This window comes from Theropithecus gelada, chromosome 12, assembly GCF_003255815.1.
Source record: "Theropithecus gelada isolate Dixy chromosome 12, Tgel_1.0, whole genome shotgun sequence".
In the NCBI taxonomy this organism is placed as follows: Eukaryota; Metazoa; Chordata; class Mammalia; order Primates; family Cercopithecidae; genus Theropithecus; species Theropithecus gelada.
The window spans coordinates 42,484,649-42,501,933 of NC_037680.1; the positions used below are offsets into that span (position 1 = coordinate 42,484,649).

Genomic DNA, 17,285 nt, shown 5'->3' on the forward strand with positions numbered 1-17,285 from the left:
AAGACAAGAGCTATCTTGAAAGAATCTGTGGATTTAAAAAGAACAGTAATTATACTGATATTATATATAGCATGTAGAGTACATAGCTTTTTTTTTTCTTCGTTTTTTTGTCCACTTAGGACACCTTTTCTAACAGTTCCTCTTCTCTTCCTTTTGGAGTAAACCTCAGTCCCACTGTCTTCCCATGTTGCTTGGTGGAGCTGACCCACCCCTTGGCAACACATGTTAGTATGTGACAGAGACCATCCCATACCAAGGAGACCATCACATACCACTGACCAAAGTGAGTGTTTCAGAGGAGGCCATGTGACCTAACTAGAATCAATTCTAGGACAACTGCTAGAGCTTTTGAAGAAAACGTGAGCCTTTTTTCTTTTTTCTTTCTTGTTTTAGTGAGCAGAAGATAGTAGTTACAAGGCTGTAGGATGTTAGTTTAGCACCACTGGTGGCTATTTCTGCCATTTGTGGAAGAGCCAGCCTGTAAATGAAGCCAGCATAGTTGAAAGCAGAGGTAACCATGAAAAAGGACTACCCTCATGATATCGTTTGAGGTACTGGGTGTTTTGATATTAAAACCAGATTCGCTAGACACATTTCCTTTATTTTTCCCCAAAAGTTGTTTCTGTTGGGTTTTGGTCACTTTCAATTGAAGGATCTCCTATTGATATGGCAGATACTCTAAAAATGCCAACCATCATTTCATTTATCAACATCACCATCCTGGGACTGTTTCTGAGACAGAGACAGGGAGGTGACAAAGGAAAAAGAAGCACAAGGAAGAAGCAGTGCATAGGGAGGAGAAAGACTGGGAAGTCAACTACAGGGTTGTGGATGTAAGGGAGAATCTGGGTGACTTGAAGTTTTAGAGGAGCTGATGATAAGTAAAGAACAACTACACACTGGGGACTGCCCATATGACAATTCATGGAATTATAAGTTTTTAATAATCATCCACTTTTCTGATTTCCCATTAATTACTTTTGCAAGGAAAACTCCATCATCTCAATTAAAAACAAAACAAACTCTCTCCACCCAGTTTAACAACTAAAAACTCCCATGGCAGTCATATACCAAACATGAATTTGAAATCACAAATTCATATATGACTTCTCATGCAGCCCAACAAAAAGAGAGTGTGCATCTTTTTAGAACAGCTGACAGAAAGAGAGAATAAGTTACTTTGAAATGATCCATAAGACTGTTTAAAAATGAATACATTTCTGCACTTCATAATTAACAAACATCCATTTTTACTACAGATCTAAAATATCTCATTCTATTTCCAGTAAACTGTCACATTGTTAAAATGATATTTTCTTCCATGATAATAATGAGTCATCTGTAATTTTAACAAGAACATGAGAAGAAAGACATTTTCTGTAATAAAGAATGGGTAAAGAATTTGAATGTAGAGCCAAATGGTACAAAATCAGCTCAAGCTATGAAAGGAAACTGTGAAAAAAAGTTCCATGAGGGAAAAAAAGGTGTGTTCACAAGCTAAAATGTGCCTTGCTACACAGCTAAAGTAAATAAACAAACAAAGGGAACCCAATGTGAAATCATGTTCTAAAGATCACTAAGTCAGAGCTAACATGATATGAAAAATACTGTCATCGTATTATGATAGAATTTTTTCCCCTGAGTTTTTAACCTGGAATTATGAAGGCTTAAAACATCTGAGGATCTAAAAACCTTCTAACGCTTCTATGCATCAGGAATGTTCATGAGATGGTTGCTACTATTTCTTTAGTTACTACTACAATATTACTGAACATGGATTAAACTACTTCAACAATTTTAGTAGAATATTTGAACATTATATAATTTGTACATCTTAAACTGGGACAAAGAAGATAAAAATATGTGGGCATATGCCATTGGAAAACACACCCTCAGCAGTGACATTTTTATAAGCTCACTGACATTGCCTGTGTAAAAGATTACAGAGAGCTTCAGTGTGGTGGTTGTGTTGTTTTTATTCACAAAAATTCTTTGCATGTACACTACTGCACTTTAATGTAAAATATAACATAAGGAATTGATTCTGTAAATATTTTTACAGTTGGCTTGTTTTGTTTATTCTATATTGTTGAGAAAAAAACCAGAGTCTTTGTATACTGATGCAAAGACACATTAACTATTGTACTAGAGTCCAACTTTAAGGAAATCACTAGTCTAACCGCATATACCATTTTACTCAGGCCAACCTAATCCACACCCCCAATACCAGCATTAGTGGAAAATCTCATCCTAATAAACATTTTCCCTGGTGACATTTCCACTATTTGACCATTTAGCTGTGTCAAGGGTACTGTATATATGTACTGCATTGTTTTAATGAAGATCACCCAGCCAATCTCTGGTAACCCAGTCACTAAAATAAAATTAGTCTTTGAATATTGAAAGAAGTATTCATTTTTAAAAAAGGTTCAGATTTTGCTAAGCATTCCAACTTTACTTAGAGCAAATTAATTCAGAGTTTAAGAATATTCTTCTATACTGAAATAATCCAATTAGAAAAGAAAATTAAAGACAGAAAAAGGCATACAGGCAACTTATAAAAGTCTTAAGACATAAAAACACAAAAGAAGAAAATTTCAAACACATAACTCCATCATATGTTCTAAGCACACCATGTTAGTTTTTAAGGATTTCAGCCCTGCAAAAAGCTTGATGTGCATTGCTGTTGAATGACTTACATTTGAAGATTTGCTTGGTGTCAGCTCAATGTAAAAGCCATGAATATACCTTACCTTGGGGAAAACACTTTCCTGATAATAATATTTCTCTTATCAGGTTGTTCTACTTGCACACTGATTTGTTCCAAAATGCCAAAATGCTTTTCTTTCCTCATCCCATGTGCATTTGAAGATAAGGACAGAAGATGTTAAGAGCAAGTTTAGATGTGAGCCTAACAAAGTTTAAAAGGGTTTCCTCAACACAAGAATCTGGCTGTCACTTCATCAGAGTTGGCCTTTCACCCTCAGTTTTAAGATGTTTCTTTTGAGTATTTTGAAAATGTTTGCACGATTTTGATTTACATCTGTCTTTATATCCTTTGCTATATATAATTCATTATAGACCAATTATGGACCATTTTATTTGGAGATATCCCCTCGAGACAATCACTTTTATCAGTCTGAAAGTTCTTTAATTAAAAAAAAAAAAAAGATTGATTGGATGTTCTGGTTTCCAGATGAAGAATGTCTACCTTTGTCAACATGCATTAATTTGGTCTTTCTCAAAACATTCATTTTTTGTTTTACAAATAAAGACCCAGCCTAGGAGCAGAGATACTAAATTTCTTCCCTGTTTGATTAAGGGATAGATGCTGGGTGGCTTTAATAATTTTTAGATAGTGATTGCCACCAAAGAGGTGAGGACGGGGTGTCTAGGGGTAGCGAAAGGTCTGTTGAGGATGGAGACCACTAACACATCCGAAGAGCAGCCTCTGAATAAACTGGAAGTATCCAATGGCTATAAACACAGTAGTACACTCTACGCTGTGAATGAATTTCTGCCTGGAACACATCAGAGTCTTCACTTCAATACTGAAGTCATTTTAAATGAATTAAAATGTTTAAGCAATTGGATTATCTGCATTTTTACTTTTCTTATGCAAATAAAGTTCTCGTAGTTTGCTTAATTTGGACTTTGGCTTTTCAGATATATTAATTTCCAAAGAGCTGATTAAATAATAAAGTGCAACTGTTCTTATAACTTAAATGGCAGTTATGAGATTAATAATCTCTTACTAAGATTTGACAATATGGTGTTCAAAAGCATAGTTAGAAGAAAATGAAATACATGGAAAATGATCCATTCCTTCCTCTACTGTAAAATGAATAGACCAGTTTTTAAAAAGGGAAAATATATTATACTTAAACTGATTATATCCTGAAAAGTTAAAAAAAATCTGAACCTAAGGCTAGTCAACCTTTTGTGAAGCTCTTGCCTCTGAAACTGTAGCTGTCAATCAGAAGTGATTTATAAAACTGCCTCAAATTCACATATTACAAATGCCAAACTTTTGCATGCATTTGACAAGGACTAACTTCACACAGAACTGGGCCAGAAACAGTACCTAAAAGTTTAGGGGGCATTTTAAGGTCCAGGTCCAACAAAAAAAATTATTTAATTACAATCTTTGTGCCCTGTCTTTCCACTAAGATTCACAAATGCATTGTGTCAGGTGAAAAAGAAGAAAATATTACAAATCACCTAACGTCATACATTTAATTTAAAATCAATGCAATAATCTTTTTAAAACTTTTTATGCTTTTCTTTTTGGTTTGCTGAAACGACAGTCATAATGAACGGTTGGATGCTTAATATAAGGTATTCATTTCAAGCATGGATATAAAAAAAGCACGCATTCAAATATTGTTTATAGGTTTTTCAGGTTATGACATTTTTGTTATTCTTGCCAATATTAATACATTAATACCAAAATATTAAATAACTTGTAAAATTCTAGTTTATGTAAAAATGTTAATTTACAGGTAAAAAAATTTCTTCAGGAAATTAATTGATTTGTTGTTTATAACATGACATAGGAATTTCAAACCCTTGTGGCATCAAATTTGTTTGCATGAAAAATTAGTATTCATATTTTCTGTAGTCTTTATAACTCATGATTTTGAGATTTCCAAGTATTTCCAAGTACAGAAAGTACAAAAAATTGTACAGTAAATCTAATTTGTGGAGAGAATCTGTCAATTTATTAAATTAGCTGCCCATTCCCTCCCTTCCTCCCTCCCTCCCTCCCTCCCTCCCTCCCTTCCTTCCTTCCTTCCTTCCTTCCTTTCTTGTTTTCATTTCTTTTCTTTTCTTTTTTTTTTTGACAGAGTCTTGTTCTGTCTCCAGGCTGGAGTGTAGTGGCGCCACCTCGGCTCACTGCAACCTCCGCCTTCGCTGTTCAACAAGCGATTCCCCTGCCTCAGCCTCCCGAGTGGCTGGGATAACAGGCGCGTGCCACCACGCCCAGCTAAGTTTTTGTATTTTAGTAGAGAAAGGGTTTCACCATGCTGACCAGGATGGTCTGAACTTCCCGACCTCATGATCCGCCTGCCTCAGCCCCTTAAAGTGCTGGGATTACAGGCTTGAGCCACCACACCCGGCCTCTTTTTATTTGTCATGGTGCATTTGGGACAGTTCCGTGTGTTATGATATAATCAATTCATTTCTCATGTATATGCATAAACCACCCACAAATGTGTTTCATTTCTTAAACAGAAGGATACTTAAAATTTTGTGCTAATTCAGCATGTGTTGGTGCTACAACAGTCCAAGGAATGAAGCAGGCAATTAGCAGCAAAATACGCCTGATAAAAAACACTCACTTTCTTATTGATATAGTAGGGGTCCAGGTCCTCCAGGGGCTCTGACACCATCTCTGGAGGAATGTCTCCATAAATAAATGGTAGGTTCTTTCCAGCTTCCAAGTCACTATTTGGCTTTGGGCCATTTTCATCGTCATCTTTTTTGTCTGGTTTGGGATTCTTAGCCTTTTCTTCTGCAATGCGTCTTTCAATAGCCGCAAGAGATTCTCTGGTGAAGAAGTTGAAGCTGTCAGGTCCTGGTGGTACAAGCACTGTTTGCTCCATGTTGTCATCCTGCACATTTTAATTACCATTTATTCTGCATATGAAATTCCTAAAATAAAAGGAATACAGATATTTTAAAGAGAGGACTAAGAGATGTTAACATAAATTCTTGTCATGAAACAGGAGCTAGAGGATTTAAATTTTGCTTTCTCCTTAAATTGAAAGGTGATTTCTAAAGAAAAATTTTTAACACAAATGGTTTCTGTGTTGAGTTTAGTTAAGCATCCCATATTTATTAATTATTGTGTTTTACTGATACAGGAACTGTGCCATGAGTTTTAAAAGTGGTTCAAATATGGCCTTAATCAAAGTACATTAGGCTAATTACCACCATGTCCTAATGAGTTATTCAGTCTGTGACACACCGAGAAGATGGAGACTGTGCCTATAAAGACAAAGGATAGCTCATTTAACAAGGATGAGGGGGAAAGGAATTGTTTCTGAGAGGACATAAAATCTAACCCTCTAGGTCTGACAAGTGATTCCTGGCCAAGCTAGCCAGGATAGTTTGCAGTGACCAACCTTAATGACCAATCAAATAGTTACTGCTGTCCTGACGGGGCTTTAACCTCTTCTAAGATTTGAGATAACTGGAACTATGTCCTGTTCACTTCATTAGCCATGCATGGTTGGCTTACTTGAACATATAAAGATAAAGACAGTCCACGGTTGGACAAATGTCATTTATGTGAGTAAGAAGGAGAGAAAAGCTAGGCTGCAAAGAAATTACTAGATGGAGGTGGGGGTGGAAGAAGATAGCTGTAAGTGCAGGAGACAGCAGGATTCTCCTGTTTCAAGAAAAATGATCAGAAAGCAGTCAGGGTGCCATAAACTCAACAGAAACTGAAGTGTTTTTCTTCACTGGAGCAATAATGAAATTCTTGCTGATTCTATAGTCCTATAGTGCTAACCATATTATGAAGGCCTGAGGCAAAACCATCAACCTCATACAGCAGAGTCAGACCTGATCTGATTCCAGACGCCAAATCCCAAATGTATTGTTTTAAGGCATATTTAATATGAGCTCAGATTTCACAGATATTACCGCGCCAAAACATTCCAGAGCCTAAGCTGCCACTTGACCATGAATTTTATTTGGAGACTGCATTAACTCATTAAGGTCAGCAAGCTATGGTACAGTTAATTACAGCTTTGGTGTATATAAACTGCAATAAGAAAATTGCAGTCATAATTATTTTGTGAGGGACAGAGACCTCAAATTTCAAGGAGATTCTCATTGCTGTGAGGTTTAAAACCATATTTTTCAGAGTGGATGATCAGAAGAAGGGAGGACTCAAGTTTAAATACGTACCCTTAGTCTATTAAGTGAAGTTTTCAGAGGTTCTTACAACTTTACCTGCAGTTATTTAGTACCTGCAAGAATAGGTTGCCTGTCAATCAGTGAAGACTGAATGTTCTGTCTACAAACTCTGGTTCCCCTATAAGGCATCAGGAAAATACTAACATTTATTTTTTGCAAATAAAAGTTTAAGGATAACAAATATAGTAACTTTTGTCAAAAGAGAAATAAAATATTCTGATGTATATATATAATTTTTGTTTTTAACTAGCTTTTTGATAGAAAATATATGCAAATGATATAAATGCAAACATCTACAAGAAAATGCAGTATAATGTCTCCTTTTTACCTTGTTTTCCCAGGCCCAATTCCCCTTCCTAGAGGCAACCACTGCTACCTATCTCCCATATATTTTTCCAGGTATGTAATAGGTATGTGCTAGAACATGAGTGTATGTATACATATTCTATTGTAAAATACATATACAAATGGAATTTTATTATACAAACTGTTTTACACCAGCGTTTTTTACTTAAAATGTATATTAGAGTTCATTTGTGTTAATTTTTATAGATTTGACTCATACCTATTACTGGCTACTTGGGTTTCCATTGCATGTTATGTGCCATAATTTATTTAACCAATTCCCTGAATGTATTTGGGTTGTTTCCAATCTTTAGCTAATATTGAATAAAGTTGCAAGTAATACATTTTTACACACATACTTTCAAATAAATGTGGATATATTTATAAAATTAATTTTTAAAGGTAGACTTGGCTTTGCAAAGAATGAATATTTAATTATGATAGTTACTGCAAAACTACTCTCTATGGAGTTTGTATGAACTTATTCTCCTGACAGCAATGTAACAGAGTGCCTATTTATCTTCACCAATATAATGTGTTATCATATTTTTGATATTTCCAGCCTGACAGGGACAAAGATGAGAGCATATTATAATTTCAATTTGCATTTGTCTTACTATGAGAAAAGTGGAACATATTTTTCTTTTTTTTTTTTTTGAGACGGAGTCTCGCTCTGTCACCCAGGCTGGAGTGCAGTGGCCGGATCTCAGCTCACTGCAAGCTCCGCCTCCCGGGTTCACGCCATTCTCCTGCCTCAGCCTCCCGAGTAGCTGGGACTATAGGCGCCCGCCACCTCGCCCGGCTAGTTTTTTGTATTTTTTAGTAGAGACGGGGTTTCACCGTGTTAGCCAGGATGGTCTCGATCTCCTGACCTCGTGATCCGCCCGTCTCGGCCTCCCAAAGTGCTGGGATTACAGGCGTGAGCCACCGCGCCCGGCCATATATTTTTCTTATACTTAAGAATTATTTTTTATTTTCTTTCCTGCAACTGCTTATTTAAGGAACAGCCCATTTTTTCCTTTTATTTGTTCAATCTATAGTATTTTTAGGACAAAATATTAGCCACTTGATTTTTTGATGTGTGGTCTTTTTAAAAATATATGTTTTTTGACTTTATGGTGTTTTGTGCTACAGATTTTAAATGATTTAATTAAAAATGTTAAAATTTTTATGTGATTATCTAATTCTTATTTGGCTTCTGGATACTGCATAATGCTTAGAAAGGCATCCAGAGGGATGGGCAGTAAGGGGTAGGAAAAAGGATATAAAATATATACATACACATACATGCATCTATATCACCTTTTCTTCTTGTATTTTTAGTATTTTGATGGTTTAATGTTATAAGTTTAAATATTTTATCTATTTGGAATTTATTTTCTATATGGAGTGAGGTAGAGATCAAAGAATAACTAAATAAACGCAGAGATAGTCCATGTCTTTGGATAGGAGTATTCAATATATCAAAGACACCAGTTCTTCCCAACTTGAACTAAAGGTTTAATTCAATCTCTGTCAAAATCCCAGCAGTTATTTTGTGGATATTGATAAACTGATTTTAAAGTTTATATGGAGAGGCAAAAAAACCCAAAAGAGCCAACACAATGTTGAAGAAGAACAAAGTCAGAGGACTGACACTAACCCAACTTTAAGACTTACTATAAAGCTGCAGTAATCAATACAGTGTGGTACTGACAAAAGAGCAGATAAATGGATCAATGAAATAGGATAGTGAGTGTGGAAGAAGGCCCACATAATTATAGCCCACTGATCTTTAATAAAGAAGCAAGGTAATAAAATGAAGAAAAGATAGTCTTTTCAACAAGTATTGCTGGAATAACTAGACATCCAAATGCAAAAAAAAAAAAAAAAAAAAAAAGAACCTAGACATACAGACCTTACACCTTTCACAAAAATTAATTCAAAATGGATCACAAATCTAAATGTAAAATGCAGAACTAAAAATCTACTAGAAGATAATATTGGAGAAAACCTAGTTGACTCTAAATTTGTTGATAACTTTTTACTTCTCTGTTTTTCTTGGAAATGTCTCATCTTCATATTTGAGTTCTAGAGTATTTCTGGTGATAATCTCAGTGCCATATATATGTTTTTGGTTTTCTAGCAGTGATGGTGAGGAGGAGTTGTGCCAGCTTGCTTCTTCACTGCCATTTTGGAACCAGAACTCAGGTGATGACTTTTTAGATATAACACTAAAGGTATGATCCATGAAAAAAAAGAATTGACAAACTAGACATCATTAAAATGAAAAATTTTTGCTCTGTGAAGGATACTATCAAGAGAATAAGAAGGCAAGCCACATGCTGGGAAAAAATATTTGTAAAAGACGTGTCTGATAAAGGACTCTTATCCCAAACATACAATAAATTATTAAAACTCAACAATAAGAAAATGAACAATCTGAATAAAAAATGGGCCAAAGACCTCAACAGACACCACCAAAGAAGACACACAGATGGCAAATAAGCATATGAGAAGAAGATGCCCCACATCATATGTCATTACTGAAATGCAAATTAAAACAATAAGATACTACTACATACTCATTAGAATGGTCGAAGTCCAAAATACTGACAACATTAAATGCTGATGAGGATATGGAGCAATAGAAGCTCACATTTATTGCTGGTGGGCAAGCAAAATGGTACAGCAAGTTGGAAGACAGTTTAGCAGTTTCTTAAAAACCAAACATACTCTTACCATATGATCCAGCAATTGCATACCTTAGGATTTAACCCAAAGGAGTTGAAAACTTATGTCCACACAAAATCCTGCACACGGATGTATACAGCAGCTTTATTCATAATTGCCCAAACCTGGAAGCAACCAAGATGTCCTTCAGTAGGGGAATGGATAAATAACATGTGGTACATCCAGACAATGGAATATTACTCAGCATTAAAGGAAAAGAGCTATCAAGCCATTAAAAGACATAGAGAAACTTTAAATACATATTACTAATTGAAAGAAGCAATCTAAAATGGACATACAGTATGATTCCAACTATATGACATTATGGAAAAGATGAAACTATGGAGACAATACAAAGATCAGTGATTGCCAGGGCAGTGAAAATACTTTGCATGACACTATAATAATGGACACATGTCATTATACATTTGTACAAACCCATAGAATGTGCAATACCAAGATTGAATTCTAATGTAAACTACAAACTTTGGGTGATTATGATACATCAATGTGGGTTCATCAATTGTAACTATATACAATATCTAAACACTTTCTTTAAAACAGCTCTTGAATCAAAGAGAACTTTGATTCTAACACATATAACATAGCACATATGTTAAAATATACCTATATACGATATAGGTATATTTGAACTGCATTTAATTTATTAACTTAGGGAAAAATTCTTCCATTGTATTTTTCTCTTCTAAATAGATTATTTTTACAGTAATACCTATGTGCTACTCTGGTGCAAGATATTGATAGTGGGGGGAGGCTCTGTGTGTGTAGAGAAAGGGGAAACTCTGTATTTTGGCTTAATTTTGCTGTGAACCTAAAACTACTATAAAACTAGTGTATTTCAAAGAGAAAAAATACAATGGAAGAAATGTTCCCAGATATAATGTAAGCATTTGTAAAAGCTTTGAATAAATCCCAAAAGTAAATATAAATGGATGGAAAGGTATATCCTATTATTAGATAGGTATGCTATATCATAAAGATATAATTTTCCCTAAATTAATAAATTAAATGCAGCCTTTGAAAAATAATCACAAAATTCATATAACTAGAGAAATCCATTTGAAACTTCATATGGAAAAATAAAAATAAAAATAAAAAACACGTGTGCATGTGTCTTTATAGCAGCCTGGTTTATAATCCTTTGGGTATATACCCAGTAATGGGATGGCTGGGTCATATGGTACATCTAGTTCTAGATCCTTGAGGAATCGCCATACTGTTTTCCACAATGGTTGAACTAGTTTACAATCCCACCAACAGTGTAAAAGTGTTCCTATTTCTCCACATCCTCTCCAGCACCTGTTGTTTCCTGACTTTTTAATGATTGCCATTCTAACTGGTGTGAGATGGTATCTCATAGTCGTTTTGATTTGCATTTCTCTGATGGCCAGTGATGATGAGCATTTTTTCATATGTCTGTTGGCTGTATGCATGTCTTCTTTTGAGAAATGTCTGTTCATATCCTTTGCCCACTTTCACCGTCTTTCAAAGAGAGTGTCACACTTGGTGTTATTGTCCATGAAGTTGTGTGAAAGGACAGAAACAGTTACTAAAAGCCTTCCTATTGTCTAGAAATACTGCATTTGAGAAAAGCTCTCTAAAGAAAATCTCCCTGGTCACTGGCTATCATTTACTGGAGAAATAAACAACCAAGAAAGTGGAAGACATGAATTCTACACTGACAAATATGATCAGTTCAAATGTATTATATATAATTATAAATTACTTAAGATACAGGAATTATATTCATATGTGAGCAATATAACCTATATTATAATGAGAGCATACTGATACTAGAAAAAGTATTTTTTTAACTCTAAGTAGATCTTCTATTCAAATGCTACCTAAAAATAAATTATGTTACAATAATTATAAGAATAAAACCCATTAAAAATCCCATAAGGTTAATTATGAAATACCTAAAAACTGTCAAATATCATTCAATATTAATATTTTTCAGTAATATTATGGAAAATGTTCTAAATTACATTTGAAATCTGTACTTATTCGATTAAAATACAGAAATAAATCATGAATTTTCCATTTACACTTACAAAGCAGATTTTACCTCTTTATTGTAAAAATTTATAACAGAAGACTTAATTCTCCTAATTTATGAAAATACATGCCACTAGATATGGGGTCGTAACCTCACAGAATCTGCAGTTTTGCCTTACAGCTTTCTCTTTACATAAAAACCAGCATTTAAATATTTGGTTACATAGAGGAGACCTTGCTTCTTTCAAAAGAGATAAGACAATGAAACTTTCCTAACAAGAGAAGACTTCAAAGAGAGAGGCCTTTTCAAGATGACTATGGTTATGCATTTGGACAAAATAAAATTAAGAAGAGAACTAAGAAACCATAGCTAGGAAGAAAAAGTAACAAAGTACATGTTAGCAAACTTCAAATCTGAAGGAATTTTTTAAAATGTTGGGAATAAGTAGAGTAGTAGGCAATAGAAAACTGGAAGAAGGATGATTCTTTGGAAGACAAGAAAAACGCATTAAAAGTGGAATTCAATTAAATAAGAAACCCTAAAGAAGACAGGGAAAAAAGAACCCAAAAGAAAATGAAATGGAAGTGAGAGATCATGGGAAAATAAAAAAGACTGTAAGAAAAAGAAGTGGAAATTTTGAGTGGAAAGAAATAGTAAAGTAATAGCAATAACATGACCAATATCAAATAACGTGGACAAAAGAATAATAAGGAAAAATTTGTTAGAATGTACAAATAGTAAATAAAGATATAATCTGATAATATCTAACTGAAAGAAAAAGAGGGAGATAAATCTATAGTATTATAATTACAGATTAGGAACACTGTACATTCTTGGGAGACTTTACAAGACCGGAAAGTTAATACTGATAATATTCAGTATCATTTCTAAGACTTTACTGATTTATTACTTATAATAAATGTTTTAGTACTGGATGAGGTTTTTGCTTCTGGGCATTATATATCTCTCTTTCCCATAGAAGAGGACACATATATTACATTCTGGACTTGAGTAGGCGTTTATCACAGCCAAAAGATGTTTATACTGAGGTGACTGGGACTGGTAAACCATATGGCTTTGGTGACCCTCAAGGTACAGATGGAGGAGCTTTATTTAAAGCGATCCTAACCCATGAAGTCTTAGAATTAAACTCCCCTGGGCATCTGCTTTTCTCTAGTCAAACAGAAATATCTACGATAGCTCACAATGAAGTATTTCATTTTCCCTGTGGCATTTCACACAGAAGTCTTAACTGTAAAGGCAACCTTATAAATGCTTTGTACCTGAAGAAACTGGCCTTTTATAAGTTAATCATCATGCAGTTTCTTCATTTGGGGAGCAGCTCTGTCTGTGACTACTTGGGCCTCTGTGGTTAGATCTGTTTGGTTAATGGACTTTTGGGCTTTCACACAAAGCTATACTCTCCACACAAACTTCTGTGAGATAAAAAGGTGATATCTGTGTTAGTCCTCTGACTAATTTTTCTTTGTTTGGAACCTGAGAAAGATGAATGAAATTTAATGTTTCCCATCACCGAGAGACACCCAACATCCACAACTTCACACTCTGATGCCATTGTGTATTTATGTGAGGAATACCGTAACTGAGATAATGTCTTGAGGCTTTTTTTGGTTCAATAATGTCCTTAAATTCCATGTTGTTTTTAAAGCCTAAAAGAAATTCCCCCTCCTCACTCCCCTGCCTCTCCCTAAACCTGCTGAGACAATTCTCTCATTTTCTCCTCCCAGTTTCCACTGCTATTGTTATGATCTATTAGAATAATTGCTATTATTTTATGCCTTATCTGACCCTAGAAGTGATTTACAGGAAAAAAATTACTAACCAATTGATTAGTGAACTGAATATAAAGTGCAACTTTTATGGTTTATTCACAGACAAGAATATATGTAGTCCTTAATATGATAGTGTTTTGTTGTTGATGTGGAATAGTGTAAGTCTATAATACAGGGTTTCAGGCAGACAAAACCTAGTTTACCTTGACCTCTGAACTTCTGAAAGGTTGAGTGAGTTATTTTAAGAGAATTAGACAAAGATAAGTAAATCAAAACCAAGAAAGGGCAAAGATTTAAAAAACAGAGATTAGTCTATTCCTCTCATTTAATAGAAAACAAACTGAATGAAAGAAAAATGGGCAATTTCTTTGTTTAGAACTTATGTGCTTCCTACTTTCAAAATAAATATGTGATTTCTCCCAGGTTACACAGCTTATTAATGGTAGGACTTAAATCAGAACTTTTATTTTCTAATTCCCAAATCAGTGTCTGCCAGGCCATAATAGTTATGAAATATGTTTTTAAAATTAAGTAAAATATATGAAAATATAAGTAGCTGTGTTACAATAGTATTTATGTACTGTAATTGATCTAGGCCTCGCCAAGGAATTTATATTACTTTGAGAGACCCAAAACAAATACAGTAAATAAAGCATTCTGGCAAAAATGGAGACTTCAAAATTTTGAAAAATGGGAGACACCGAAATTAAAAAAGAAGATGATTATAATATTCAAGTTTAGAATTATATGATGCAGATTTTAATCCTGCTGAACTATACCTCCGCCATCAATTTATGTTTTACTTCTATTACATTTTATGTGTTGCTAAACCGGATTATTTCTAGTTACTAACTGAGCAGATGACTTTATATAATTTATCTGTAACTCCAAAGTTTGATATAGTTATGCAACATTTATATATCTTGACCACCTTATAATATATAATCTGATGTGGAGAAAAATTATATATCTTCAATTCTGTCTATAAAGCAGTTTAATATCCATACTGAAGAGAAACCAAAAAGACTTCTACCAAAATGCTTGCCATCTCCTTGTAAAGAGCTATTACTATTCTGGGGACATAAACCATCTGGGCACGACAATTTGTGAAGTGTTTCAGTTCGTTTTGTAGTGTTCTTGCCACCTACTTTACAAAAGAATGCTACTGCCAATAATAATAAAAATAACTAGGTAAAATGTTATTCTTGCTGTTGTGATCTCACATAACTATTTTTTAGCAGCCAAGAAAGAAATTGGTTTTTACATAGAAATCCCAAACCTAGAAAGTATTGTTTTATAGATTTCTTTTCTGGAAATAATTTGATTTGGGGTAATTATAATTACAAAAATATTTCATTTGATTTTTCAATTAGCCAATTTTTAGTATGTTGGGGTTAACTAAAACAACATATTTCATCCAAATGTTTAAAATTTTTACATTTAAAAATAACTTTATTATCTACCCTTAGTTTTTCATGCCTTATGCAAACTGCAGTTAAAATAAGGTCAGATATTTCACATATGTCTGTATCTACATTTGTATACTTCAGGGGTGTTTTTCAAGACACTCTAATAATAAACAAAGAAGTAAAAAAGTCACTCAATCTATTAATGACTCTGTCGACCTGATATCAAAAAACTACTTTGTTCAAATTGAGTGCATCACTTATTACTCTGTTGTATAGGTGGCCTATATTTACTTCAGATGCTAATGTAAATCTAATACAAAGAGTGTGATAAAAATGTTATATGTTGAACTAAAATAAAACATTGTATTCTAGGCATGTTTGGAATTAAGTAACATAGAATATTTAAATGTCTTAATAAAACTGCACAATTATTGGGACTCTTTTGCTTTGTTGTATTATTATTGAGTAAAATACCTGGAAAAATAAAATAGGATATAAATTTCTAATCCCATCAGTTGAAGTTAACTTTAAATATAATCCCAGTTTGGCAGTATGTGTGGGGCAGTGTTGATGAATAACAAATAGAATTACGTAGCCTCATTTAAATCAGCTGTCATCTGCTTGAACATACTCTTGTAGCCCAAAGTCTTGTACTCTTGCTGGGAAGAAAACTCTCCTACTCAAAAATAGTTCTAATAGATATTATTCTATCTCTAATCTTATTTTTCTTTGACTTACGATAATTTTTTTTAAGAGATGGGTTCTTTCTGTGTTGCCCAGGCTGGAGTCAGTGATGTGATCATAGCTCACTACAGCCACAAGCTCTTGGGCTCAAGTGATCCTAGCTCAAGCTAGGACTACAGGTGCACACCACCATGCCTGATTAATTTTCTTACTTTTTGCACAGATGGTGGTGGTGGGGTCTCACTATGTTGCCCAGGCTGCTCTGGAACTCCTGACCTTCCTTCCGTCTTGGCCTCCCAAAGCTTTGGGATTACAGTTGTGAGCCACTGCGCCCAGCCTGTGTTAAATTTTCTTTGGCCAAACAGTTCACTGAGTCTAGTCTTTTGAGCAATTATTATTTCCCAAATATGCCTTTAACTACACTATCATTTCTTCAATTGATGGCAATTGAACTTCAGCAACAACTCCACCACTGAGCAATATAAGATATAACTGAATGTATTCCTGAATAAAAATATGTCTTGACAGTATGAAGTACTGAAACATATATGTTCTAGACTTGGGCTGAGAGTCTTAGCCACTGAAAAATTTATTTTGTGGTGACATAGTTTATCAAAATATACATTTACGTGTGCTTTGCTTATATTTTTCCCTTTTTTTTTATTATTTCCAGCAAATTGTGAGGTCGTTATTACCTCAGGAATTTTAGTACAGCAGTAAACAGAAACTGCTTGAAGTCAATGCTTTCTTTTCTCTCAGCAAAATCTTTAACACATTGCAAAAATGATGTTAGAAATCTCAGATCGGGGAGACAATTGTATGGGTAAGCAGTGAGACTCTCTAGATGAGGAAGGGGATGGCAGTGACCTAGGCAGGTGACAAACATCTCAAATAGGACAACTGCAAAGCTAGATCCTAGACAGGGAAGATCCCAGTCTTGCCAAAGACTCGTAGATGCTAGGCATGACAGAGAAACAGCAGATCTTATGGACTTGAAGGGGTGAAACGGGCACCTCAGTGGCATTTAGTCATGGTAAACATCCAACTATTTGCTCCTTGTAAGGGATTACACATCTCCACTAACTGCCATGTGACCTGCAGGCCCTCTCAGCAGATGGCATTCCTAGACTGTACTTCCCTGCCCCTTTGTCAGTTTTACCATGAGACTTGCTTTAGCCAGCAAAATGTGAGATGACACACATGATCTTCAACCACACAGATGATTCCCATGCAATACTGTCATTTCTCCCAGCTTCTTGTTCTTTTTCCTCTGCCCTGAGAATGGCATGTCTCAGATAGGGATTGCTCCCTCAGCTTGGATCCTGGAGTAAGAAGACACATGGAACAGGGCTTCTGGAGCAACCAGCAACTACTAGGAGTTGTGAATCACTGAGA

At 34.6% G+C, this 17,285-nt stretch overlaps 1 protein-coding gene across 16 annotated transcripts in view; it reads right to left on the reverse strand.

Moving 5' to 3' along the window:
• Window positions 1-17,285, reverse strand: part of SCN1A (sodium voltage-gated channel alpha subunit 1) — a 164,500-nt gene that overhangs the window by 79,072 nt on the left and 68,143 nt on the right. For 10 of the 16 annotated variants that reach the window (XM_025404176.1, XM_025404187.1, XM_025404181.1 and 7 more), the window contains 2 exons: window positions 10,017-10,109; window positions 5,343-5,655 (listed from right to left, as the gene is read on the reverse strand). In XM_025404176.1, the coding sequence (XP_025259961.1) occupies window positions 5,343-5,606 (264 nt within the window). In that variant the 5' untranslated portion in view covers window positions 5,607-5,655; window positions 10,017-10,109. Of the gene's footprint in view, window positions 1-5,342; window positions 5,656-10,016; window positions 10,110-17,285 lie in introns of those variants that run through there. The other 6 variants (XM_025404182.1, XM_025404183.1, XM_025404185.1 and 3 more) reach the window with 2 other exon arrangements.